This window comes from Trachemys scripta, chromosome 10 (genome assembly GCF_013100865.1).
Source record: "Trachemys scripta elegans isolate TJP31775 chromosome 10, CAS_Tse_1.0, whole genome shotgun sequence".
Taxonomy (NCBI): Eukaryota; Metazoa; Chordata; order Testudines; family Emydidae; genus Trachemys; species Trachemys scripta.
In genome coordinates, this window is record NC_048307.1 from 50,506,491 (window position 1) to 50,533,055 (window position 26,565).

The 26,565-nt window shown below is 41.1% G+C and overlaps 1 protein-coding gene across 5 annotated transcripts in view; it reads left to right on the forward strand.

The window, feature by feature from the left end:
* The window catches only part of NRG4 (neuregulin 4), a 56,295-nt gene that overhangs the window by 17,944 nt on the left and 11,786 nt on the right, over positions 1 to 26,565 (forward strand). For all 5 annotated transcript variants that reach the window (XM_034784185.1, XM_034784189.1, XM_034784186.1 and 2 more), the window contains 3 exons: positions 964 to 1,029; positions 5,740 to 5,833; positions 26,033 to 26,182. In XM_034784185.1, the coding sequence (XP_034640076.1) occupies positions 1,020 to 1,029; positions 5,740 to 5,833; positions 26,033 to 26,182 (254 nt within the window). In that variant the 5' untranslated portion in view covers positions 964 to 1,019. The remainder of the gene's footprint in view (positions 1 to 963; positions 1,030 to 5,739; positions 5,834 to 26,032; positions 26,183 to 26,565) is intronic.

A 26,565-nucleotide genomic window follows, 5' to 3' on the forward strand; every position in this document is an offset into this window, starting at 1 on the left:
CTGGTGGCATTGTGATCTTACTGGTGGTGGTACTTTTCCATATTTCTCCTAACCTGTGGCTATATGCTGCCACAATTAATTTATTCTTACATGTTCTATTTTTAGTGGTTTAGTAGTATGATATGTGAATTAAAACAAAATAAATTCAGAAATAGGAAACTTTAGAAAATAGGAATTGCCATACCAGACCAGTCCAATTCAACGATCCATCCTCTCTGACTGTGGCCACAACTAGATGTTTTAGAATAAGGTACAGGAAATCCTATAGTGGACAATTATGGAATAAACTTCCCAAAAGGGAAGTTTTTTTCCTAGCTGTCTCTGGTAGTGGTTGGTTTGTGTCCTGAAGTAGAAGAATTTATATCCCTTATAAAAAAAAAAATCCTCTGTAATCCATATATAACTAATACTTTTTTGAATGTTATTAAACTCTCAGCTTCTAATTTAATTTTACAATCAGACAAAATAGAAAACAAACAACAAACAAGAATTGTGAGACAGTAAGTTTCACATACTAGTGAACTGCAAAAATGGGGCCCAATCCTGCAGCAAAACTTAATTTGACTTCAGAATCATGACTGGCTTTATTATAGGCACTGGAATTTATAAAGCAACAGAGTTTAATTAGATATCAATGTAGGTAATAATGTAGATTTTCTAAAAGCATTAAGCACTGTAAATCCTGAATTACTACATTCTCTTCCAGGCGAAATTCCTCTGCAGAACTATTTTTCAATGTTTTCATTATTCAAACAAGTCTTAAGGTGTATCTGCTTTATCAGTAGCACTATCCCATAAAGGTTTATGGAATTTGACTCTATGTATGAATGTTTGCCATTAGTTTTAAAATTGAGTTTACATATAGTATAACAGAATATTTCTATCTACAGTAAACAAACTTAGTTATTTACTCAGGCAAAATACAATAGGATTAAAATGCTAAATTTAAATTTTTGTCTTTAGGTGCTGTTTTAGAAAACTAGCCTCTAACCAAGAATAAAAATTGTTGTCAGAATAATATGCGAACAGGTAATTTCTTGTAAGTTTATTTTTACTCAGATGTTTATTTATAGTTCACTATAGTTGCACTGATTACAACAACTGGTGCTGGATTGTTGTGGCTTCTCCTGAGAGCCAACTCTACTCCTGGGGCAACGGACCAGAGGTTTCAACTTTGTAAGGAGGGATTGCATTGGCCAATCTTAATACCTCTCAGAAGTTCTGGGATTGGCTGGCATATGGCCCAGGACTACTTATAAAAGGAGGCAGGACAAAGCAGATCCTTTCTAATCTGCCATCTGACAGTTTTGAGGTTTTTTTCTTTTTTATTCACATGATTGCAACTTTAGGGCAATGTTTGCTGGGTAAAGAGTGATTAGTTTAGCCTCTGGATTGGGGACAAATATATGTGTGGGGAGGAGGTTTCTATGGGGTTAGGTGGTTGAGGATTCCTCCCCTCACTCCCCCCCAACACATATGGCACTCTGGACCAAATTTTCAAATGGGTACAGATAGAAGTGTGCATACAATTTACCATGTGTCTGACCAGAATATGCACACACAGGGCCCAGTGCATGAGCACAAGGCTATTTGGATATGTGCACATGCATACACCTGTGTGTGCATATAAAGTGCTGAATATGCCAATTTGAAAATGTAGGTCTTAGTTATATGAGTACTTAGAGGCTACTATTGCCTCTTCCACTTTGAACCACTGCTGTGTTAGGGCTGCAAGAATCAATTTTCCTTAATTTTGGTTCAATAAAGTTGCAACTGTTTGACCACTTTCTAAATAAAATGTGTTGGCCCCCTCCTTTATTTTCTGTCCCCAGCAAGTAAAGCAATATATCAAAATACAAATATACATGACATAGAATATCCATAATATGTTGGTGCCATTTCTACAGTGGTATTAATTGGAAAAGTTGATGACAATATCCAATTATTTATTTATAATCTAGATTGATATTGATAATGTTTCCCTCTCATCAACATTTATCTTGTATGACCTTTCTGTCTTGGTAATACTAATCTAACTGTAGAATACATTTGAATTTTTAGATTAAAACAGTTTATTAACTTCACTTGTAAAAAGGCACAGCAAGGTCTTTCAAAATAAAACACAATCTTTCCTAACAACAGATTTAATAAAATCAGAATAAAAATAGAGATAGCAATTCAGGTTAGATGAGTTTATTTTGTCAGCAAAGTATAGTACTAGCTAGATGAACTGGTTATTAAAACAGTTTATCTCCGTAGAAAGTGTCAAGCTATACTCCATCCTCTCTGATGCTAATGTATCTGGGTTCCTACCTGTATTAGAACCCCTTCTGACACTCATATAATACTTGTATTACAGTCTTCCAAATCACTAACTGTAAACTTAAAGGGGCAAATTTTGGCCCTGTATGCTCAAACTTGACTCCTATTGTCACTGGTGAGAGCTGTGCATGCCTAAGGGCAGAATTTGGTCAAAATTATCTAATGAGGTGACCATGAATTGTGACATTGATTGCAATAATTTCTCTTGATATTATAGCATCTTGTATTTTATTTTATTCTTTCATTTATTCAAAATGTGTATACTTTACACAGTGTCACTTTTAATAAACAGCAGCAAAATACTATTTGCTCAGATCAGAGTGACTGAAAAGTACAAATGGATTGATGATGAGATACTTGACCCACATGAGTGTAAAGGTATTCTCTAAATAGCCCGCTTATTGGCAGTTACTTTAAACAAATGAAGGATACATTTTTTTCCCTCTTTGTTGCAAGAAGTAATGGCTCTGGAAAGTGGCAGTATATCCAGGAATTAAGTCTGTGATAAGATTCCCTGAAGAACTGGTTTTGTTGATGTTACTGTACTCTCAAGAATGACAATATTCATTATTGTAATTTACACCCACACCCACAGAGCATTATTCTCAAATTATTCAAATGGATTATTTTGACACTCTCTCTCTCTCTACATGTCTCTCCTTCTCCAGAGTTCCTGAGACATTTTGCCATGGAGTGGAAGCATATCTAGTGGGACTGCAGAGAGGGCAGATGTTCTGAGTTCTACAAGAATATCCTGCAGATCTCAGAACATTTGGGAGGTTGGCTGTGGCATCAACTACTCCTGTGTCCTCCTCCCCCATGGCAGCATGGCTCTTGAGTGAGCCACAGCCTTTGCCCTACTCTTACTTACAGAGGAATAAAAGACCATTCGCTGGGCAGGACTCTAGGGAAGTTAACAAGGATCTCATTAACTCTCATGAAAATTTTCCTGAGGGCGTGCCAAGAGGGCGTGCCAAGAGGGCGTGCTGCATAAACTTAATTTCCCTTGGCCCTGCCTTCCTTCAGCTGGCTATCTCAGCTTGTAGAGTCTCAGCAGCACTGTATTCCCTCACATGGGCATCCATAAGCTTGGGGAAGTTGGAGAGGGGTGGGAGATTTTCTACTTTTTGCTTCTCCCCCTTCCCTCCAGCAGTTTCAGAGACAATAGAGTAGGATTTCTACTTTTTTCATCCCCTCCTTTCATTCAGGAGATGACATGACCCCAAATCTGGTTACACTGACATATCTGCCATGGAGATAATAAAACATATTTATTTACAGCGTCTGTTCAAAAAGACTTGTTAATAAATTTTCTCTTTAGCTGTTTTCTCCCTGCCCCCCACACCATAGTAAATGCTTTGTACACACAAGTGTAATACTTGAAAAGTTCTCAATAGTAAGTTTGCAGTAAACAAATTGTTAACGTGTATTATAAGTATAGAAATCATCCTGATTAAAAGTGAAATAGTATTTTATTTTTGACCTTAGTGTGAACGTATAGAGTTAAGTTGTGCCTGGTCTTATGCAGATGCACAAGGATGGAGAGGGCACAAAGAGCTTTCTACCCTCCTGATAATTTGCACTGGGTCTGTGCACAGTTCTGATTCTTGCACTCTGAGTACATGGACATGGGGGTTGTAATCCTGGCTCTGCTGAAGTCCACAGCGAAACACCCATTGACTTTGAAATCCTAGCCACATTTAATCCAATGGGAATTTTGCCATTGAATTAAACACGGCCAGGATTTCACCCAGGGTCTCCACTGCCAATTGCATCACTATATAACCCAAAGAGGACAGTGAGAGGGCAGAATTAGTAGTGCCAGCCCAGTGCACTGTATGGGTATGGTGCATACTGCATGGGTATAGGTATAGTGCATACTACAAGCAATGGCCAAACTCTCCTGGTGCTCCTGGAAGCATTGTGCCCACTTAGACTGCAATGCCTCTGGGAGCGCTCCCTGTTGTGGGATGTTTTAACACTACTTGCTAGTGCGGACTGTTGTTCACAGCCACAGTTTTGCCCCAGGGGAGTTACAAGTGAGCTACATTGGTTATTCCAAAAGAGTAGATATGAAAATGAAAATCACGATACCTTTTTCCATCATAGTATATTTTGTATGCACTGCTGAAGGCACATTTTGCCATATGCGAACAGTAGGCATTCTGCAGTCTCATTTTCAGATATGGCTAGAAATAACAGTGAAAATAATCACACCTAAAGTGTGAGATAACACATGATTCTCAGGTTTATGATGTCACAGGCCTGTTCTATTCCTGTTTGAAAGGAAATGCTTGAGTTTAATAAGTGAGATTAATTAAATAAATTCTCCCCCACCCCCACATATATACGGCTATATACTCACTTGCATATACCACCCACCCACCTACCCCAGTTTTAAAAACATGGACTTCTTACTAGGATGTCCAAATCCTGGATTTGGATGCCCAGATTGGCATTTAGGTACATAAAATGGACAATTACTTCTCTACATGCCAATCTGAGCATCCAAATACTGGATCTGGATAGCTTATTAAGGGGCCTACATTGAAAATTCATGTATAAAATCAATCATGAAAAATGTACTCTTTTGAAATTACATTATAAGAAACAAATGTAATTGTTTCGAGTAATCTTATGTTGCAGTTTCTCCACACAAGTATTAATGAACTAGCTCCTCAGATGTGCCAGACTGGTGCTTGGTGCAGCTGGGTGAACCAAAATTGGTTGGAGTCAGCAGGGGGGTCAATTTTCATTGAAGGTTGGAGCAGCCTAAAGGCCCAAGGGGCCATTCAGTGCCAGGGACAGTTAGACTGCAGCAGCGCTTAGGCCATCCTCCACTTTCCCTGGCCCCACTCCTAGGCTGGGAGGAGGGGGAGTATAGGATTGGCTCTACTGCCTCCACATCTGTGGATTCCTGTATGCTGCAGGCATCCCCATATAGCTGGTTTTAAAGCTGCTTTGCACCATTAGAGCAGTGCAAAGCAGTCTTGATAAGGTCTAGCATCTGGCCCAACATATTCACTATGCTCCCCAAATGTGAAAGCCACGAGGAAGATTTCAAAGTTCTGTCACTCCTTACTAATGGAACTGCTCCCACTTCCTCAAACTTTAAGCCTGCCTTCTGATTTGCTGGTACATTTGCTATATATTTTGTAAAATAAACTTTAGTACTTGTATCCACAGTTACAATCACTGATTTTATTAGATACCTGCTGGTACATACTGATGTGTTGGAGAGTAAAACTGTCCCTTATTAGCTTCTAGTGTTTTTAAGCCAGTTGTATCTTTTTTGTTATAATTTAGAGAAAACAACAAAACAAAGCCCAAACCACCACATGGTATAATTTTTTCACATCTTGATTCCTCCTGAGTAAAACTATAACAAATCTCTCTCTTTGTATCTGTTCTTTTCAGATCATGAAGAACTCTGTGGCACCAGTTATGGACCTTTTTGCCTAAATGGCGGGATTTGTTATATGATCCCTACTGTATCCAGTCCATTTTGCAGGTGAGTGAAATTTAAGCTTGTGTGTTCACACATTGGATTTAGCTATTGGAAGGACGGATACTGTTCTAGTTTAACAATATTTCTTTAAAGAAATATAGCATGGTAGGTGAAAATGTGTATGTGTCCCTGGCTGTTGTAAACATGTTTGTATCTGCAAATTCAGCAGTTCTTGATCATGTGGTTTAATGTTAATGTTTCTGTCTGGTTCATAGAAAGGGTAATGTTTTCAAAACTTGTGTATGCTTGGGGAAAAAAAATTGGTGGATGAGGCAATACCCATTTATGTATTCAGAATTCAGACTGGTATGTATAATTTAGAGCTTTATACTCCCCTCTTCTTATGCAGTACAGAATGAGAAAAATGCCCTTAATCTCACAGAGAAGAGACTGGAGGAAGGGCATACAGAGAGGCAATAATGGATACAAGTATATTCCCTCCTCTCCTACACATTATATAGCAAAGTGTTATAATATAAAAAGGGTGTGGCTTGAGCAAAATGGGGAGGGGTCAAGAAAGACAGCATATTTATTTTTGGAAGGGGGGGAAATGTAATGGAGGCCAAAAGCATAAGTGAAGGCTGTTTGTGCTCTATGAACCCAATTGAAAGAATCACAAAGCACAGCTTCAGGGGACAGCTAAAAAAAGCCATTTGACAAAAAAGCAGAATAGTAGCTGTAGAATCATAAGGTTGGAAGAGACCTCAGGAGGGCATCTAGTCCAACACCCTGCTCAAAGCAGGACCAACACCAACTAAATCATCCCAGCCAGCGCTTTGTCAAGCCAGGCCTTAAAAACCTCTAAGGATGGAGATTCCACCACCTCCTTAGGTAACCCATTCCAGTGCTTCACCACCCTCCTAGTGAAATAGTGTTTCCTAATATCCAACTTGTGTATGCTATGCTCATATGACAGGGGTTTATAGTGCTTGGGAAAGCTAATACGTGACCTCCAGGAGGGGAGCATGTAACAGAATGTGGAAAGACATAACACTGCCTATCTTTGCAGATAAGATCTCCCCTTCCACATGTAAAAACAGCTGCTATCTATTTGCCAAATCACCCATCAGAGACACAAGAAGAAAAGGTTACTAGTATATTATCTTAGGTCTGCTTCTACTAATTTTAAACTAGTCTTCATTTGAGATAAGTGAGCTGGTTAACTTAAATGGTTCAATTGACAAGCTGGCACTTACACTGAAAGCTTATGTTTATGGATGTTAGAATGTTAGGGATCTCTTTCTCTCACGCTTGGCAACTTCTGTTTCCCCATTCCGTGGTGGCTTCTTTCAGCCTTCAGATATAATTAGAAGTAATGGGTTGAAATATTTAGGAAGAAAAAAAAAAAAAAAACAGGAAAACTTCTAATGGTGAGATCTGTTAAACCGAATAATCTCACTTTGGACATTCCAATCTAAAATAGACAAAATCCTGAAGATTAGACTGCAGGGAACAATCCTGCATTGTTTTTAAAGGGATAATTATATGATCTCATAAATGTTTTCCATTTCTTACTGTTATATTTTCTAGCCCCAGTAGATAGGCATATATTAACTATTTCTTCTGAAATGATCAGCAGTGGAATAGTTAATAAAGTTGACATTTAAATCAGCATAATTAGGCTTCAGAATTAACTTCTACTGAAATAGGTCAATCCACCTTTCAGCTATTGTTAAGGAGGTCAATAGATTCAGCAAAACAGTGCTGCTAATTGTCACATTTGAAAGGTTTCAGCCATAAGGGTTAGAAACTTAATTTATTTTAAATGAAAACCTAAATTCTTCTGAAATTTACAGACCTACCAGAGAACTACTAAACCATGGTTATGGCTCATTCTGTCTCTCTTCTAGCCCTGTTAGTAATTGGTTCCTGAATTTTCAAAGCCTTGCATGAGATTTTAGCCATATAATTCAAATCAATGGAAAATGCATAACTAAAACTCTCCCTCACACTTTGAAAATTTAGGGATGTTACCCGCTGTATGTAGAAGTCTTGTAACTTAAAATTAAATTAAAATATCAAATACTTCGACACAGCCCATCATAACAGAGAATTTTCACAATTGTTAATTGATACATTTTATAGAAAAAAGCAAGAAGAACACAGGGTAACACACACGTTGTGGAAAATTCTTTAACAGGATTTCAGTAATTATTAAATCTTTAATTTTCTAATTTATATGAAGTTAGCCTTTGTACCCTATTTATTTCCAAAGATCTTAATGTGCTATCAATTAATTTATTGTTACAGTGTTGTAGATTTCTTGGTCCCAAGATACTAGAGAGACAAGGTGGGTAAAGTAATATCTTTTATTAGGCCACTTCTGTTGGTGAAAGAGACAAGCTTTCGAGCTACAAAGAGCCTGACCTGAAGAAGAGCTCCGTGTATCTCCAAAGCTTGCCTCTTTCACCAACAGAAGTTGGTCCAATAAAAGATTAATTTGTGATTTTTAAAAAGTGCCTGTGTGTACATTAAAAAATTACCAATTTTTTCAAATACATCCATCCATTCAAATTAATCAAAATCAACACCTTAATCTCCCCATTACTCATTGAATTAAGCCTCACAGTTTTCTCGTGAGATACGTAATAAATATTCTAACTTTACAGATGGATAAACTGAGGGTCAGAATGATTAGTAGTGTGTTCAAGGGTGCCCTCAGAGTCTTTTGAGATTCTACTACCAAATTGAAGATTGGGTGGAAGTAATTTCCCTGCCTGTAGTGGACAGTGTTAAAATTTAATACTAACTGGCTAAGCTTTGCCAGAGATTACTTATCCTTGAGGCTGAAAACAAAGAAACAGACAAACAAAAACCTTCTGAAGTGCATATTTTTGCCTTTGGAATGTACTAGATTATACCAAATCACAGCTATATTCAGCCAATGTCTCTGGGAAGGATGCAGCCAAAATCCTGTAATAAGTCTTCACACAATCAATCCCCAGTTCTATTTCAGATTACACAAATTGAGCACTGTGTGATATTGTCAGTAACTCAAGACCTAGTGCTGGAACCCTTACTCACACAGTACTTGACATAAGTGGGGCTACTCATGTGAGTAAGCACAGTTGTATATTGTGACCTTAGTATATTTTTCTTGGAACAAAAAAGTACAAACATTTCTAGTGAAATGCACATGATACAAACATGACACATTCTGTCACCTCTCTTCTTGGTTATGATTATGACAAAGGGCCTTTGTTCATTTGCTTTTTGCTCTTCCATTTGAATACACTATCCACTCCCTCATCCTTCTTCTCTGCAAGCACATGCACCCCTGGCTGGCCCTGGTACATGTGTTTATCACACGCTAAGGGAGAATATTTTTGCAGGAAACTCTTGTTAAAATATTCACTGTGCATCACTGAGATTTATCCTTGAGGATAATTGTCCAGCATCATTCAGTGAATCAAATGAAGAGATAAGAATAGAATGTAGGAGTCCTGATTTCCAGGTCACTTATTCTAGCTACTAGGCCACACTAACTCACATTATATAATTTAAATTAATGCAGAAAAATTGAAAATAAGAGTCTGTCAAGAAAAATCCTTATTTTTGGTTAACTAGAAAGAAACCCTCCTTTCCAGCATTTTAGTAGCAATAATAAGTAGGGGAAAAGTGGAACATTAAAATTAGATAGTGTCGGTTATACAACTTCAGATACAGTTTCAAAGCATTCTGTCCTAGGAATTGCCTAACCACAATATATAGTGAAGGAGGTGTATCTAATGTGATAACTGTATATTTGGAGTAACAGACTTCTTGAACAATTAATTGTTTAGTAATGCACGCTTGTAAGCATAGGTGATTTCCAAAGGGTTCCAAATGAAATCTTATGTAAATCAGTCAGACTGGCACTAGGATATTTTGCAGCCTGGAAGGGCAAAAAGCTAACTTCTTTAGAGTATCTCTGTTGTACTCTAGCACTCAAAACTTATTTCTTCACTACCCCATTTTGACTTTGAAGTATTTTTCCTGTGTATCTAATTGCTGCTTATCAAGTTATACGAATTTAAATAGAAGCATTCTGTTTAAGCATATTCTCATTCCAAGCATGTTCCTTAATCAGTCAGAGAAGAAGGCTAATTATAAATGAGAAAGGTTCTGTTTACACACAGATATCTGAGTAATCAGCAGTGATGTGAATAGAAATAACAGGAAAAAAGTGCATCACTGTGCAGTGGAATTAACAAAAATATCTGATTCTTTAAAACTTCCTTAAAACTGACATCACCAAGCAAGTGATCAAATGTTGTGTTTCTTAGTCTTGCCTAGCTCCTCGAAGTAGCAGGGACCTGGCGCCACCCTATAGCATAGCCTCCAAGTTGCTCTTATATGACTAACTGTGGCCAATGCAAAGAATGACTAGAGTTTAGGGCTTCAGAACCACATTCTCCAGGCCAAATAATGAATCACTGACATGGCACCATTGATTGGAAAGGATTAAGGAAACAAAAATGTGGACCTGAAAACTGTTTTAAAAGTGCTTAAAATACATTCGTGTAAATAGATAGCACATTATGATAAATGCCATGTTGCAAGCAGGGTTTATGCAGGATACATGATGCAATATAGTCTGTTGTAACTCTGCGAACTATGATCTGTGTCTAAAGTAGAATTGCATCATCCTTTAAAATAAATATGCCTCTTTTATAGAGGATATAGAAGCTGATAGTTACTGTTTGCTTTTAGATATTTCACAGCTACTTTCACTTGGCAGAAGTGGGTATTTGTATGTAGTTGAAATAGGGTAGCACAAAAACTTTCTCTGCACAGGATAACATTTTCTGATTCTAAATGCACATGGCATATGTTAATATATTGTGAGCTGCCATCTTCACTTTGTGCCATTTCTAATACTGGCTTAATTTCCTCAGCAGCCAAAGGTGCACCTGTCGCCATACACAGGTTGAGATTCAACAGTGAAGTATCCAATTTAAAAAATATATATAAGTAACAAACACACAGAACATAATGTGAAATCCAAATGCCTCAGGTGTGTTGTAAAGCATGAGGCTGAAAGATGTTTGCTTGAGCACCTGATGTACAGCTGTCCCATTATCATTAACAAGCTGGAGAAGAGTACTAAGTTGCGATTTTGTCATCCGTGATACCAATCTCATACTAAATTATTTCTTCTTTATTTTATCTTACATCTGTGCAAAGGAATTTGGATGCCCAGTTTTGGGCACTCAGGCAAAAAAGGGAAGCAGAATGTGGGCAGTGCATGCTCTTTGAAAATCTCTGTGGATGGAAGTCCAGCTATGGCTGGGGGACCCAATACTGAGAATGTATTTTCAAAGCTTCACTATTATATGGTGCTCTGCTCTCCTGGCATTGCTATTCTCCTTGTTTCTGAATATCACTGCCCCTCCCCTTCTCCCAGTCCACTTTAGATGCTTCAGCAATCCTCTGAGGGGAATCTGTGGACTGCACGGACACCATTGTCTCATCAGCATCTGAACAGATAGAAAAGCCTAGGAGATAGAGATCAGGAACAGGAGTTGGTCACTGTTTAAGATGAATATATTCTGTACTCACAGGTTGCAGAAATAGAATAAGAAGCAGAGAAGGGGCAGGTTCTATACACTATAGCAATGTTTTAAAATCTTGGGTAGATGCAAATAACTATTTGGGTCCCCATCAAGGGGCACTAGTGTGAGCGAATTATGTGCCCAGGCAATTTTCACAGCTTGGATTTGGCTGCTCCCAAATTGCTTGAGTATACAGTACTTGGTGGGATTTTCAAAGTGCCCACGCAAATATCCTTAGTTTTTAAGGCTGAGCAGAAACAGCCACCAGATGCACAATAAAGCAGTAACAGGCAGTATACTAATGATGCTTGGACACCCAGTAATGAGCAGTGTAAAAGCAGGTTATTTTCAAGTAATGGCTATTTCCAGTGAAGAGCGGCCAAACTCATAAAGGTTGGGGCAGGCACAAATGATAAGACAGAAGCAGAGAGGATAAGAGGACAAGAAGAAGCCCAGCTACTGACTGAGGCAATCAGGTCCTACTCCTAGACACACCATAGCCGAAGCTCCCTCGTGGTCCCACCCTGGAGAGCCAGCGGCAAGTCAGGCAGGGACAACTCCACTCCATGAGCAGTGTCAGGGGCATTCCTCCCCTTGAGAGTCGAAAGAGTATCTGCCTGGGTGGGTAGGCTGGGCCTGCTGCACTTTTCTCCTTTCATACACGGAGTGCTTTGTTGGAGGGCCCTTCAAAAATGGGTGTTTGTGTTAAGGCCCCATTAAGAGGCAGGCTGTAGCTTACACCTCTCAGAACAATTGTTTCAGGCTCTCTCTAAAGTCAGGCATATGTTATTGCATCAGTAGGCTGCAGATGTAGGGTTACCATATTTCAACAATCAAAAAAGAGGACAGGAGGAGCCCCGCCCTAGCCCCACCCCTGTCCTGCCCTAGCCCTGCCCTTTCCACTCCCTCCCACTTCCTGCCCCCTCAGAACCACCAACCCTCCCCCCCACGCCTTGTCCCCTGACTGCCCCCTCCTGGGACCCCTGCCCCTAACTGCCCTCCAGAACCCCACCCCCTACCTAAGCCTCCCTGTTCCTTGTCCCCTTCCTGAGACCCCCCCCCACCTGTACTCTGACTGCCCAAAACCCTACCCCCCCCACCCCCCCCCCTCCCCCCCCCCGAACTCCTGACCCATCCAACCCTCCCCCCTGCTCCCTGTCTCTTGACTACCCCCCCCCGGCAGAACCTCCCTGCCGCTTCTCTGACCCCCGGTCCCCTTACTGTGCTGCAGAGCAGCGCGCTGGGCAGCGGGGGAGGGGAGCAGGGTCGGAGCTCCAGACTGCCGGAGGCCGAGGCGACGGCCGGCGATCTGTGAATGCAGGGCTGTGGGAGGGAGGGAGAGGAGGGGACTGGTCTCAAGTTGCAGGAGAGAGGAGGGGGGAAGTGGAGGAGGGGCTCAGGCTGCCGGAGCCCCGTGCGAGTAGCACCATCCGGCCGGCTGCCCTGTAAGCCCCGCACGCTCTGCATGGGGGGCGGGGGAAGTCCGGACATTGACAAATTCCCCCCGGACGCTATTTTTAACTGAAAAAAGCCGGACATGTCCGGGGGAATCCGGACGAATGGTAACCCTATGCAGATGTTTTATACTGGTCTCAGATAAACAGTGACATTGAGGAAGTTGTCAAGACCTATTGCACATGCCAAAAATACATGATGGGTTAAGCAAAAGAGCCTGTGTTGGTGGCACAGGAAAAATTGGTCCCTTGGAGCAAAGTAGGCATAGATTGGTTTACATTTACTTGGGAAAAGATGCATTCTAGACTATTATAATTTCCCTGAGATAGCTTTACTAGGAGATACTACTGCTAAACTGGTGATTGTGCATGTCAAATCTATTTTGCTAGACATGGTATAAGTGACATAGTAATGTTTGATAATGGGCTGCAGTTTGGTGGCAATGAGCTTAAGCAATTTTTAGTGAAGTTTGGGTTTAGACATATAATCTCTAGTCTCCATTATCCCCAATCCAATGGGCTGGTGGAAAATGGTGTTTTCCATGCCCTTTTCCCTGCAAAGGTCTGTTAGGCAACAACCACCTGTTAAGACAACTGAGCTCCTGTACCTAACTCTGCCAGAACAAATGGACTCTGTCTTCTGAAAATAGTACTATTGATATTTTAAGGGAGACCTGCAAGTCCAAGTGAGAGTCCTGTGATAGTGTTCCCAGGTTTTAGCTGATTTAGTTATTTGTCAAGAGGGGCCCTAGATAAGAACGGCCATACTGGGTTAGACCAAAGGTCCATCTAGCCCATATCCTGTCTTCCGACAGTGGCCAATGCCAGGTGCCCCAGAGGGAATGAACAGAACAGTAATCACCAAATCTATCCCCTGTCACCCATACCCAGCTTCTGGCAAACGGAAGCTAGGGACACCATCCCTGCCCATCCTGGCTAATAGCCATTGATGGATCTATCCTCCATGAACTTTAGTTATTTTTTGAACCCTGTTATAGTCTTGGCCTTCACAACATCCTCTGGCAAAGAGTTCCACAGGTTGACTGTGCGTTGTGTGAAAAAAAATACTTCCTTTTGTTTGTTTTAAACCTGCTACCTATTAATTTCATTTGGTGACCCCCAGTTCTTGTGATATATTGAACATGGCCTTTTTGCTGCTATTACCTATCTGGCAGAAGTGTCACATTTGCAACAATGAGGACCGGACATTTACTTTAAAAAAAAAAAAAGGTCTGTCCCCATCGCATAACTCCAGGAACTAAGGCCCTAGGCATAGGCCTGTAGCTCCTGTGCCTTTATCCAGCCCTACTGGTTGCACTGAAGTTGACAACATAATTAAGAAATGGCCCTTCTCTTGAGTGCTCAAGACACTCCTCTGCCAAGATAAAGCAAAGGCAGTAAGTTGTGGTTGTAAATTGGTTACATACCATAGGAGAAAAAGGCAGAATGTGGAAGTAGTGGCATGATTCTGGGTAATGATCTAGCACAGCTGTATATACTACCTGTGTGTCAGTTCTATTTCATACTCAGTGGTGCAAACTCTTGAAACATTTAATGTTTTAAAAAAAGTCTCAGCTCCTGGAGTCTAGCCAGTATGTGAAAATCGCAGCTTTCTTTTTTTATGAAAGTATGTTTTTAGACTTCATGGTTGTGGAGAAAAACTTGAACACATGAACCAAGTGCACCCTGAAGGTTCAAAAAACAGAAAGCAAGTAAAAAGAACACAATTATTTTTAAAAAATCTCATTGTTTGTAAGCCAATCTCATTACTTTTTTGGGCCCAGCCTCATAATTTTCAAATGCCTGGTGTTGGCAGTACTACAGATGGCATAGTTTCCCCTTGATATCATCACAGAGATATGCACCATGTGCCACTACAGATGAGAAGTCATCCATGGCTTAGAATTACTGTATAACTTGATGTTGTGTCTGCCCATCCATAAAGAAATGAATGTGGGCCTATAATCATGCAGATCACAGATTTAAGAAGTCCTCTACACAGAAGCAACTAATGGTCCTTTGAAAGGACCTGAGTTCAGTGACCTTGACACAGATAAGAAGGGGTCTGGCTTTTTTAGGTCAGCATTCAGCTCATCACAGTTTTGCTGAGTGGTTTGGGGGTAACTTGTGGCTCAGCAAGGTTGAGGAAGGCCCTCTAAGGCTCACAGAATCCGTTAAGGTTACAGCACCTTCTCTAAGCCTCTCCATTTCATGCCACCTCATTTTTTATACAGTCCTCACATAGTCAGGTCCTGTACTGCTTTCTCTTCCTCAAGCTACCCCTCTGCCTCACCCTCACTCCGGCAGCTCCACAAGGTGCCTCTCACATGAAATTCCAATATGTGAGTGGCAACTATTTCTACTTCCTCCCTCCACCTTTCCTAGTCCCTAACTTAATCCCAACTCTCCTCCATCTTTCCTAGACTAATCCTATAAATCTTCAGTAAATCCTGTTTCTTTCTGTATCTCTTTCTCCATCCCTGTGTTTGTCTAGCTCTCTCCAAGGGGTGTATGAGAGAGTCCTTGCTCTGTGTGATGTCTGTCTTCAGGCTGCAAACATGCAAAGAGCCAGTGAAGGGCTGCTCCTTTAGCAGCCTAACCTGTACATCCTGGCTTTTCTTCATGGCTCAAATAACTTACTTTGAACACCTCAAACAGGCCCTTCTGAAAATATTGTTTGGGTACCTCTACCCTAGATACACTCCATCCTGCTTCTATGGAGTGCTGAAGTCACTGGGTTCTTAGGTGTTGAGAGGGAGGATAGTTCAGTGCTAGGCTCAGACTTGGGAGACCTGGGTTTAGTTCCCTGCTCTGCCACAGACTTTCTGTGTGGCTTTGGGCAAGGTACTTAGAGTGGGAACCACAAAGGGCCTTATGTGCCTAAATCCCAGTTTTGGCTCCTCTGCGATCTGCAAAATGCCTGCTGAATCCCATAGGTGCCTAAACTCAACAGTGCCAAAGTTTGCAGTGTAAAAGTTCCCTCTGCACCTCAATTGCTGCCTCAGGGCATGCACACTGGTTTGTGAATTGTTCTGGGGCTTAGGTGGGAGATAGGCATCAAGACACCTAGAGGGAGGCAGTAGTGTACATACTCAGAAGCAGAAACCTAGGTGCTGAGGGAACTTTTACCCTGAAAACTTAGGCACTGAGTTTAGGCAGTTACAGGGGTCAGTGGGAGTTGTATGGATAGCTGTGTAGCCAAAATTGGGACATAGGTGCCTAAACCTATGACTTCAGCACCTGAGTCTTGGGTTTAAGCTCTTTAGCACCTTACTGGATCTGGGGCATAATCTCTCTGCATTTCAGTTTCCCCATCTGTAAAATGGGATAATAATACTACCCCTACCTCACAGGGGTGTTTTGAAGATAGCTATATTAAAAAGCGTGTGAGACACTCAGATACTATGGTACTGGGAGTCATAAGTACTTAAGATAGTTTACTTACATTAGGATGTTTTAGGGGAAAAGTCCCTTTGGTTTGGCTTCACACTGCTTAGGCTCCCACTGCTGTTAGCACAGTGGGCATTTTAATTTTCAGAAATTCCATAGTTTAGACATGGCCGCAGACAACTTATGCACAACCAAATGCCAGCTTTGAAAGACCTCTGGGCACACAGCTTTAACTCTAAAGGCACCTAAACAGCTGTTTTTGTCTGCCCAAGCTTTTGCAAGTGTTGGCCTTAAATGGTAATTTTTTTTATATTTGATATTCTGATTTTTCTTCCACTGGGTCAAGATAGTTTACAACTTTTAGGACAGTGTTGGAGACTAAAGCCTGTATCAATATTCAGGATATCAGCCCCTTGGCCTGAATTGGCAGGTGGATAATATAAGGACATGAGAATGGCCATACTGGGTCAGACAAAGGTTCATCTAGCCCTGTATCCTGTCTTCTAACAGTGTCCTATGCCAGATCCTTCAGAGGGAATGAACAGAACAGGTAATCATCAAGGGATCCATCCCATCGCCCAGTCCCAGCTTCTGGCAAACAGAGGCTAGGGACACCATTCCTACACATCCTGGCTAATAGCCTTTGATGGACCTATCCTCCATGAACTTAACTAGTTCTTTTTTGAAACCTGTTATAGTCTTGGCCTTCAGACTATCCACTGGCAAAGTTCCACAGGTTGATTCTGCCTAGAGCTTGGTATTTTCATACAAACCATTGCTAACCAAGAAATTCCCCTGCTTTTCCTGATTGGAGACAAGTTCTAATAATATTATTTGCTCTGATTAATAACAATACTAATCAGAAGGAAAGCAGTGGGGTTTCCTGTGTGTTTATTAGGGTCAAATCCTGGTTCTCTGCGCAAAGCCTATTAAAATGAGATTTGCTCATGGCACCTACAATGGTTGGAGAAAGGTGGGATGGGAGAATTCCTAAAGCCATGGGCAAGTCCTGGAGCACCTGCAGAACCGTACAAACTGTTGGAGCCTAATTGCAGCAATAGCTGCTGTGGCTCAATGAAGAGTCACAACGCACATTTTGGTGAGTGACTTATTCACTAAAGGATATAAATAATTGCAGACCCACTGGACATGTCCACACATCTTCCCAGATCCGATCCACTCCGACCCTTTCTCCTTGATGCTGACATGGAGAGTTCCACGTGGAGCAATATTCTGTGGTATATGAGACCTAAATGTTCCCCTTACACAGATTTCTTGTGGCTGGCTCCTCCTCCAACGCAGCTGTCTCTTTTCTGCTGCCTTTAAGTATGTTTGTAACCCTTTGGCAAGCTAGATGATCCAGCCCTTAAAGTATGTATTTTACAAGGCAAGTGGAAATCTTGATTACCATCTGAAATTCTGTTTTCACAGTTTTAAAGCTCACAGCTTTACTAGTAGACATTTGAAATCTATTTTCTTTTAACATTTTTTGTTTAAATTAGAAATTCTAATTTTTCTTCAGATGCAGTAAAACTATATTTTTCCTTTTTAAATTCATATTAGAATCCTACAAAGTAGGATTGTTTAAAGCCAACAGATAACGTGTTGCAACAGCATGCAAGTAACCTATTGCAACAGCAACACTTGTCCTTGTGACCACAAGCCTTAATTAGTATAATTCCCTCTTAGTAGGGCTTACTGCAGGGCTTCTGTCTCTTGCAGACACTTTTTCACAACACAGCAGCATTTATCCACTGAACTGAGCAACTGCAAACACATCATGCTTAATCTTGTTCTTACATTGACTGCCTACAAAGTGGCAGATTGATTATAAACTGGTACAGTTGATTTTAAAAGCCCTTAATAATATGGTGTTTGGTACCTTTGAGACCTCCTGTTACAGTTTCATCATGATGGGAGTCTGTGCTCATACACATGCCTTTCAGAAGCAGGGGCCTGGATTTTCTTCTTGATGTCAATGAGAAACCCTATTGATATCACTGGAGTTATACTGGGATAAGAGGATAATCAGGTTCTTAGAGTGAGGAACTCAGCCTTGAAATCTGCTCAGTCTGTCTCTCTGACTTTTAAAAACGTATATAGTGAAAATGTTTCCCTTCCTTAGGGTTCCTTAGAACAACTGTTGTCCTGATATTTGTTACACTTCTTCCCCTTTCTGGTGTACCAGATCCTACAAATGTTTAGTTTTTAACAAAGATGGTTTTTAATAGAATGTTTTAGTCATTTTTATAAATGACTAAAAGATTGTACAATGTTCTAAGCCCATTGGCAGGGTCACTGTATTCATAATTTTGTTTGTAAAAGATACAAATGTGAACAATAGATAAACCAATACCTTGACATTAGTCATTCCTGTTTATATAAAGTGTTTCACTAGTTTATAGTTCATTTTAAATGATGCTTTACATTTTTACAAGGAATATTTAGGCTATAGGGCAATATTTTCCAACTGTGGGCCTTTTGGGGGAAGGGGAACTAGGTTAGTCTACAGGAGCAGTAGGGGGAAGCTCACAGACTCATAGACTTTAAGGTCAGAAGGGACCATTATGATCATCTAGTCTGACCTCCCGCATGATGCAGGCCACAAAAGCTGACCCACCCACTTTCCCCTAACTCAGCTGTTGAAGTCCCCAGATCGTGATTTAAAGACTTCAAGTCGCAGAGAATCCTCCAGCTAGCGACCCCTGTCCCATGCTGCAGAGGAAGGCGAAAAACCTCCAGGGCCTCTGCCAATCTACCCTGGAGGAAAATTCCTTCCCGATCCCAAATATGGCGATCAATAGAACCCCGAGCATGCAGGCAAGATTCTCCAGCCAGACTCTCATTGACCATTGATGCTATTTACCAGCGATGGCACGTTACTGACTAAAATCCCGTTATCCCATCAAACCATTCCCTCCATAAACTTATCTAGCTTAATCTTAAAGCCAAAGAGGTCTTTCGCCCCCACTGTTTCCCTCGGAAGGCTGTTCCAAAATTTCACCCCTCTGATGGTTAGAAACCTTCGTCTAATTTCAAGCCTAAACTTCCCCATGTCCAGTTTATATCCATTCGTTCTCGTGTATGACTCCAGATCAGCCCCACCTGATTCTACAAACATGCTACTTCAACAGTGGGTAGAACAGCTGAAAACTCCTTAAGAGATGCCACCTTCCCTCCCAGCTGGTATGGCAGCTCTGAATGCAGACATTCAAGGGAGAAATTCACAGGTCTAGATTCTCTGGCTATTTGGTTCTTGGGTCTTCATGTTAAAGGCACCACTTCTACAATTTCTGTTTTTTAGTTAATAAAAATGTGCCTCCATATTCTCAGTGACTTCTGCTATCTTTCTATCCACCACTGTGATAAATGAAGGGTGGGGGGGCTCCCTTTTATGGACACCCAGCCAGCTAGCTGTAAAATCCCTCTTGGTAGCTGTTCTCTGCTTGCTTTACCTGTAAAGGATTAACAAGCCCACAGGTAAAAGGAAGGGAGTGGGCACCTGACCAAAAGAGCCAATGGGAAGACTAGAACTTTTTAAAAATGGGGAAAGAAACTTTCCCTTTGTCTGTTGTTCTCTGGGCCGCAAAAACACGGAGCAGCAATGTTATAAGCAGAAATGCTGTGTAAGGTTTGAACCAGGTATGAAGAAGTATCTTTCATACCTAGAAGAAATAATTGGGATAGGGAATGTTAAGTTAGAGTTATCAGGTTTATTTCTTATTTTGGCTTGTGGCTCTCTTCTGTGCTAACCCCGATGCTTTTGTTTGCTTGTAATCTTTAAGTTGAACCTCCAAGAAAGCTATTTTGGTGCTTAGTTTTTGTAATTGTTTCTTTTAAGATTTAGCAAAAAGCCTAAGTTCCAGATGTTTTTTTCCTTTTTGTTTTTAATAAAATTTACCTTTTTAAATAACAGGATTGGATTTTTGGTGTCCTAAAAGGTTTGTGCATGTTTGATTAGCTGATAGCCACAGCTAATTTCCTTTGTTTTCTTTCTCAGCTCTTCCCGGGATGGGGAGTGAAAGGGCTTGAGGGTAGCCCACAGGGAGGAATTCCCAAGTGCTCCTTCCTGGGTCCAAATGGGTTTTTTTTTCATTTGGGTGGTGGCAGCGTTTACCAAGCCAAAGTCAGAGAAAAGCTGTAACCTTGGGAGTTTAATACAAGCCTGGAGTGGCAAGTATTAATTTTTAAAATACTTGTGGACCCTCCACTTCCTGTACTCGGAGTGACAGAGTGGGGAATCTGCCTTGACAATCACATTGTAAGTTTTCCTCCTGTTTTAAAAATATTCTTGGACTACTCACCTCATCCCACGCAATCTGTCTACTCTGATGATTCTACTTTTCTAACCTTCGCTTTTCCCCCAGACCCTTCTCGGTGGCTTTTCACAATGACAGTGTCTCTCTCACTTCTCCTGACCCATTTTGTTTCCCTCTCTCTAAGTCACTCACTTACTTCCTCTTATGCTCTTGCCTTAAAACTCTTCTTTATGGTTTAGACTGATGCTGAAACCTATTCCCCTTTCCCTTCCCTAACACTGCATGCTTCCATTCTTCCTGTCACTAGTCTTCAATAATAGTTAAATGCAGGAAAAATGCATATACATTGTTTTTCTGTGCCTGTTTTTCTCTGCAGCTTTGTGTCATTTCCCATTTCTATTTGAATGAGACAAACTGTTCTTTAAAGCTATATTTCTATTGTATTTCTCAGAATGAAACATTGTGATACCTTTTATGAAGGACACTATGCAAATAACTTGCATTTTATATGAAAATCTACAGAGAATTTCTGAAATGTTAGCTTACAGCAATCAGTTGATTAAGCAGGGTCTAGATAGCTCTAAGGAATCAAGTTTCTGCATGGATAGTAAATTTGAGATGATCAGATCTCAAGCAATGGACTTAAAGAAAATAGTGTTCATTTAGTCATTATTATATAGCTGTGATATTTGATGACTGAAAATGAGATAAAACATTTGGACAACAAATTGAGAATATGATTTCTGTGTGCCTGCAGTAGTCTCGGCCGAGGTTCGGCCCTCAGCGGGGCTGTGGGGTATCTCACCGCCTCGCTCTGGTCCGCCGTCAGTCCTGGTCCAGCGGTAGTGGGGGACGGCAAACTCATGGTTAGGGGCTCAGGCCCTTAAGCAGGGGCTGAGCCAATAGTTCGGGAACCCAGGCCCCTAAGCAGGGGCTGAGTCCATGGGTTGTAGCAGCTCAGGCCCTAGGTCAGGGCGGGGCAGCAATCAAATAGTTGGGAACCCAGGCCCTTAAGCAGGGGCTGAGTCAATGAGCAACAGGTCCCAGCCTCTCTAGGCCAGGGAAAAGGGGGGAGTCTGCCACCTAAGGAGTGGGTGGCAGGCGGGACGCAGGCCCTCCCATTCCACTGCGTCCTAGCCCAGGGCCCTAGCAGTGGCGGAAACTCACTGCTGTCAGTGGGGATCCTGGCCGCAACACACTGACATAGGTTCTGGCAGTGCTGCAGCCAGACTGGGGTCAGCTGCCCCCGGGCTACTTCCACACTCCCCCTTGTAGGGTACCTGGGCCAAACTAGTGTCCTCGGTGCTCTCCACCAGCATCGGTTCCTCCAGGTAGGTAGCGAAGAGTATGCTTGGCTCCTCCTCGGGGTAGCTGGAAAGGGGCAGGCTTGGTCAGTCCTCCTCAGGATACCGGGTGAGGGGTAGGCTCGGGCGGCCTGCTGCTGTCTCCCAAGCGGGAGCTCGGCCACAGACGTCGGCTATCTCCACTGGCTTGTTCTCCACTGAACTCCGCAGGTGGGCTTTTACACTTCCGGGTCGGCGCCGTGACCTCTGAGGGGCAGGTGCCAGACCCAGTGGCTCCGCCCACATTGGTGTTAGGGGGGGTTCAGCCCCCAGCGGGGCTGTGGGGTATCTCACCGTCTCGCTACAGTGCCAGAGGAACTGAGAAATCAGGAAGATTTCTTTGTGCAATTGATTAGATATTCTAGAATTGTCCTCTGTTGGATAGTCAACTCCAACTTCTTTTTCTTGATGAAGTCTCAGTCCTTGTGATGTTACAATATATTGTTGTAGAGATATATGATTATGAGCCCAGTCACGTAAGGCACTGAACACCCTCATCAGCCAATGGCACTTGGCACCTTACAGAATTTCAGCCAATAATCCTTTGCGTCATTACAATAGCAGCTATAGCAATGTATTGTAATGTCACAAAGGATTGTAACTTCAAAGTCAGGAGTAAGAAGCAGGAACAGATGTACTCCTGAACTACAAAAATCCTGTTTTCCTTCAAAAGTCCCTAGTAATGAAAAATGGGGAAAGAAGATACAGAAATTAGCTGATATATAAACAGTGTGGTTACTAAATAAAATGCAGTTTTCTATGGTGCAGTCACCCAGTCTTTAAAAGAACTTTAGATAAGAAATGTCTGTAAATAAGTTTTGTAGCCTATATGTTTCTTTGACTTTTACATGGTATGAATTATGAACAGACCATTAAGTTGGACTGGTTATAATATCACCAGTACCAACTGAATGTTAAGTTAATGGGTAATTTAGTTCTAAATCCAGTTAACAGTTATGAAATGTTGTATGCAAACCTTTTCACAGTAACATAAGCTTATGGGTCAAATACTAGCAGGGGATTGCACACAGGTGCCTGCCAGGAAACCTGTGTACAACAGGGCAGTGGGGGAGGGAGAAGTGAAATTTTCTGCCTTGAATCTGTCTCCCTGCAGAACTCACTGACAGGAGCAAAAAGGAACATTCTGAAATGCGGCCTAAGGGTCAAGAACTGTGATCTATACGTTTCTGCACATGTGCTTCTTGACTTCATAATTCCACCTGTGCACTTCCCCCCCAGATTATTTCTGTTCTAATCAGAGACAATATGACAAGTGAAGCTATATATAGGGCCAGAGTCCGCCAGAAAAGGGATGCAAACTCAGCCTTTGCAACATTAATATGCAACCATTTTGTAGCTATACAACATATTTACATAATTTGGCCCATAAGTTTGGCTATAACCTAGCAAAACTGAAACCTGAACCACAGTTGTATAAAAAGCAAGCCAAGTTCTTCTTTCAGTTACACTGGTGTAAATATAACATAACTTCATTTGAATTATCCAGATTGACAATGGTATCATTAAGTGCAGAATTTGGCCCAGTCTTTTTTTGCACTGCACTGTCATCATAGCCAAGAAAATCATGAAGAGTCAGTATATTAAGTGTAATAAATCCTGATTCGAATGATAGCGAACAGGAACATGTAAAAGGTGATCTGCCAAGTCTAATTTGAATTTTCCGAAGTGATAGTTTTGGTTAGTAATTCTTCAGTGATGCATTCACAATTTTTAAACAGTATATATAAAATCAGTATTTTTCGCTAGAAGCCTATCTCCATTTAAATAAACAACAACGATGTTGATCACATGCAAAGTCATTGCTACCTTCTACAATAACCATAATTGTAGATGGCATATGAATCATATCACTCACCTAAAACAGGTCAAACTCAGGCCAATTCACAGATACAGTAGCATGAATTCTATGTGTGATTTAAGCATGAGAGTATTAACTATAGCTATACAGGTTCATGCTACTCTAACTCAAGTGTTAGATGACTATTTCTGTAGTAAAAATTTGCTTTGGTCTGAAAACTGATATTTTGAGTACAAAATCTGAAAGAAAAAAATTTAAATTTTTAAATTACATGGGGAAAAAATGATAGTCTGCTTTTCAGACCTTTCTTCATTTTCCTCAGTGCTTTTTAAAAACACTTTAAAAAAAAAAGATCTTTTGTGGTGCATTAGTTCATACATGTGGAGTATATTTTGTCATCTTGGATTAGTAGGTAGATGGTTTGTGATTTGGGAGAAGTGTTCAGATCAGTGGTTTTTGCCCTGAGACTCTATAGACTTAATGACGTATACACCTGTACCACAGAACAATAAATTTTGGGTTACATTGTGCCTCCCCCAAATAATCCTGCAGATAGAAACCCGATTATCTGTTACCTTTGATCTTGTGTAGCCATTTATACCTCCCTGAAATGGGAAGGGTACCTTCTCACAGGGGTAAATGACTACATAAAGTACAAGGCAGTGGATGATCAGGCCCTATGTCTGCTTCTCGAAAACCCCTCCTAAAACCCAAGTGTTACTGCCAATGTGCAGCCTCTTTGTGCAGTGAAGCCACAATTTGGCCCTTTGTACAGCATTTACTGGGGATGACGGAATTTCTTGAGCTATTAGTCGCAAAGCACCATGCCAAAAATCACAAATCTGTGTTCTACTTACGGAGGCTAAAAATCCAGAACTCAGCATTGCACCCAAACAGCCAGGACAGACATTGGACAGATCTTCAAGGCGAGCCTATTGGGTTAGTTGTAGGAGCTCCTGCAAATGCTTGTAAATACGTCCTCTATTCTTCATTACTGTAAAACTTGAAGTAACATAGTCCATCTGAGGATGTCATGAAGAGAAATTAGGAGACCTCATGATAGATACAAAATTCATGGGAGTCACCCTTCTGTTTGTAGTTTGGTAAAATGATTGGCAGTTTGGAAAATAGAATGTGTAGAGGGGTGCTTGGCTTACCTGGCTACGTGCATATGGCTCAGTGAGGTGTGCCCCTTTAGCACATATTTTAGCACTACTTGTAATTGCTGGTGACCAGGACATGGGTGGTTGTGCCCAGTGATTTAAGCAGGAGTCATGCACAGTGGTTAGAGCAGGAATCAATAGCGAGGAAACTGAGACAAGCATCAGAGCTGGAGTCAGAGGCCAGGCACCAGGTCCAGGGTCAGAGACAGAGTCAGGAATTGGAGCAGAGAGACAGAACCCAGTGACCTTGGAGTGAGGCAAGGCAAGAGCAGCTATCATAGCTGTGGGCAAATGCTTTGATCAGTCACTGAACTGGAGCTGCTGCAGGTCTGATTACTCTTTCAGTCAGTCAAGCAGCCTACTACATACCAGTTGGGATCGTTAGGTTGCCAGAGCCTGGCTCTGCTGAAGGCCCTGCTTCCAGACTAGATCTGGTGCAGGCACTGATTCCTGACACTAATGTACACTTAAACAGCAGGAATTTTGTTACATTGTGTCAGAAGCTACAGTGATCTCCAAAGAAGTTGCCTCTCCTTAGTTTTGGAAAAGTTTTTGAGAAGCCTGTTACAAGGTAGGAGAAGCAGTGAAGCCTTTTAACTAGGTCCCTAGTGAGTGCAACTGCTTTTTAAAAACATGTAATGTGTTTTGGTATGCCTTTTATTTCATTGCATATACTACAGATGTAACTATCATTGCAATTTGTCAAATGTCGCAATGAATGCCCATTTCCTGGATCTGTCATAACAGTAGCAGCTCTTGGAAGAGAGAAAAAGATAAATCTACAAAAGGTGCAGGCAGCACGATCCCTCTCCACTGATTTTAGTTCTGTACATTCAGAAGGCCACACTCTCTTCTCCTTATATGACAAGGAAAACTTCATGCCCGCTTCTGAGATGACGTGCTGGGAACTGAACAAACTGCAACTTCCTGTTTTTTTTCCCAAGTAAATCTGCCCCTTCCACAGGTTTGTCTGCAGGAGAGCATAATGTAGCTACTGGATTCACAAAGCATATATAGTAGAGAGATAATTTAAGTGTACTTTAGAGGAGAATGCCTCTTTACCCCATTCCAGTCATGTTACAAAAATCAAAGGGGATAATGTCAGAAATTCCCATCATTCTATAAATGGGATTTATATGAATATGCACTATAGAAATGAATATAAATTAATTGTACTGAGTCAGAAAATGACTCCCCCTCCCGCCAAAAAATCTAATTTATATAAAACTTGGTTTCACAGGTGTATTGAGAACTATACAGGAGCCCGTTGTGAAGAAGTTTTGCTACCTAGTCTCAAGACCCAAATTAAAAGTGAACCGTTTGCAGCTTTCTTGGCTTCGGTTGTTGTTCTAGGAATTCTTGTAATTGGAACATTCTACTTCCTTTGCAGGTAAAAGTGCTTCAGAGTACTGAAGCTAGTCAATCAAATAGAAATTTATTTTCAGGTAATCATATACTAATTATTTGAATTTAAAATTATGTAATGAATTATACATTAGATATGCATGATTATTCAGCAAAATTAATCGACCTTTTTGCTCTTAATATTTTATTTTTTAATTTGTAGTTCTCTGGAATACCTTTTTCAGCTTTGTCAGCTGTACTCACTTTACAAAAGCTCATTGTGACCCCCAGTTTCCTATCCTAACTAAAAGCATATCCAGAATCAGAGAGTATAACACATTAAGGTACAACTCACTTTACATTGCCAGTTTGCAAAAAGTAGAGGCAGAAGCCCGTCAGCTGCAGTGCTCAGAAATCAGAACACTGGCT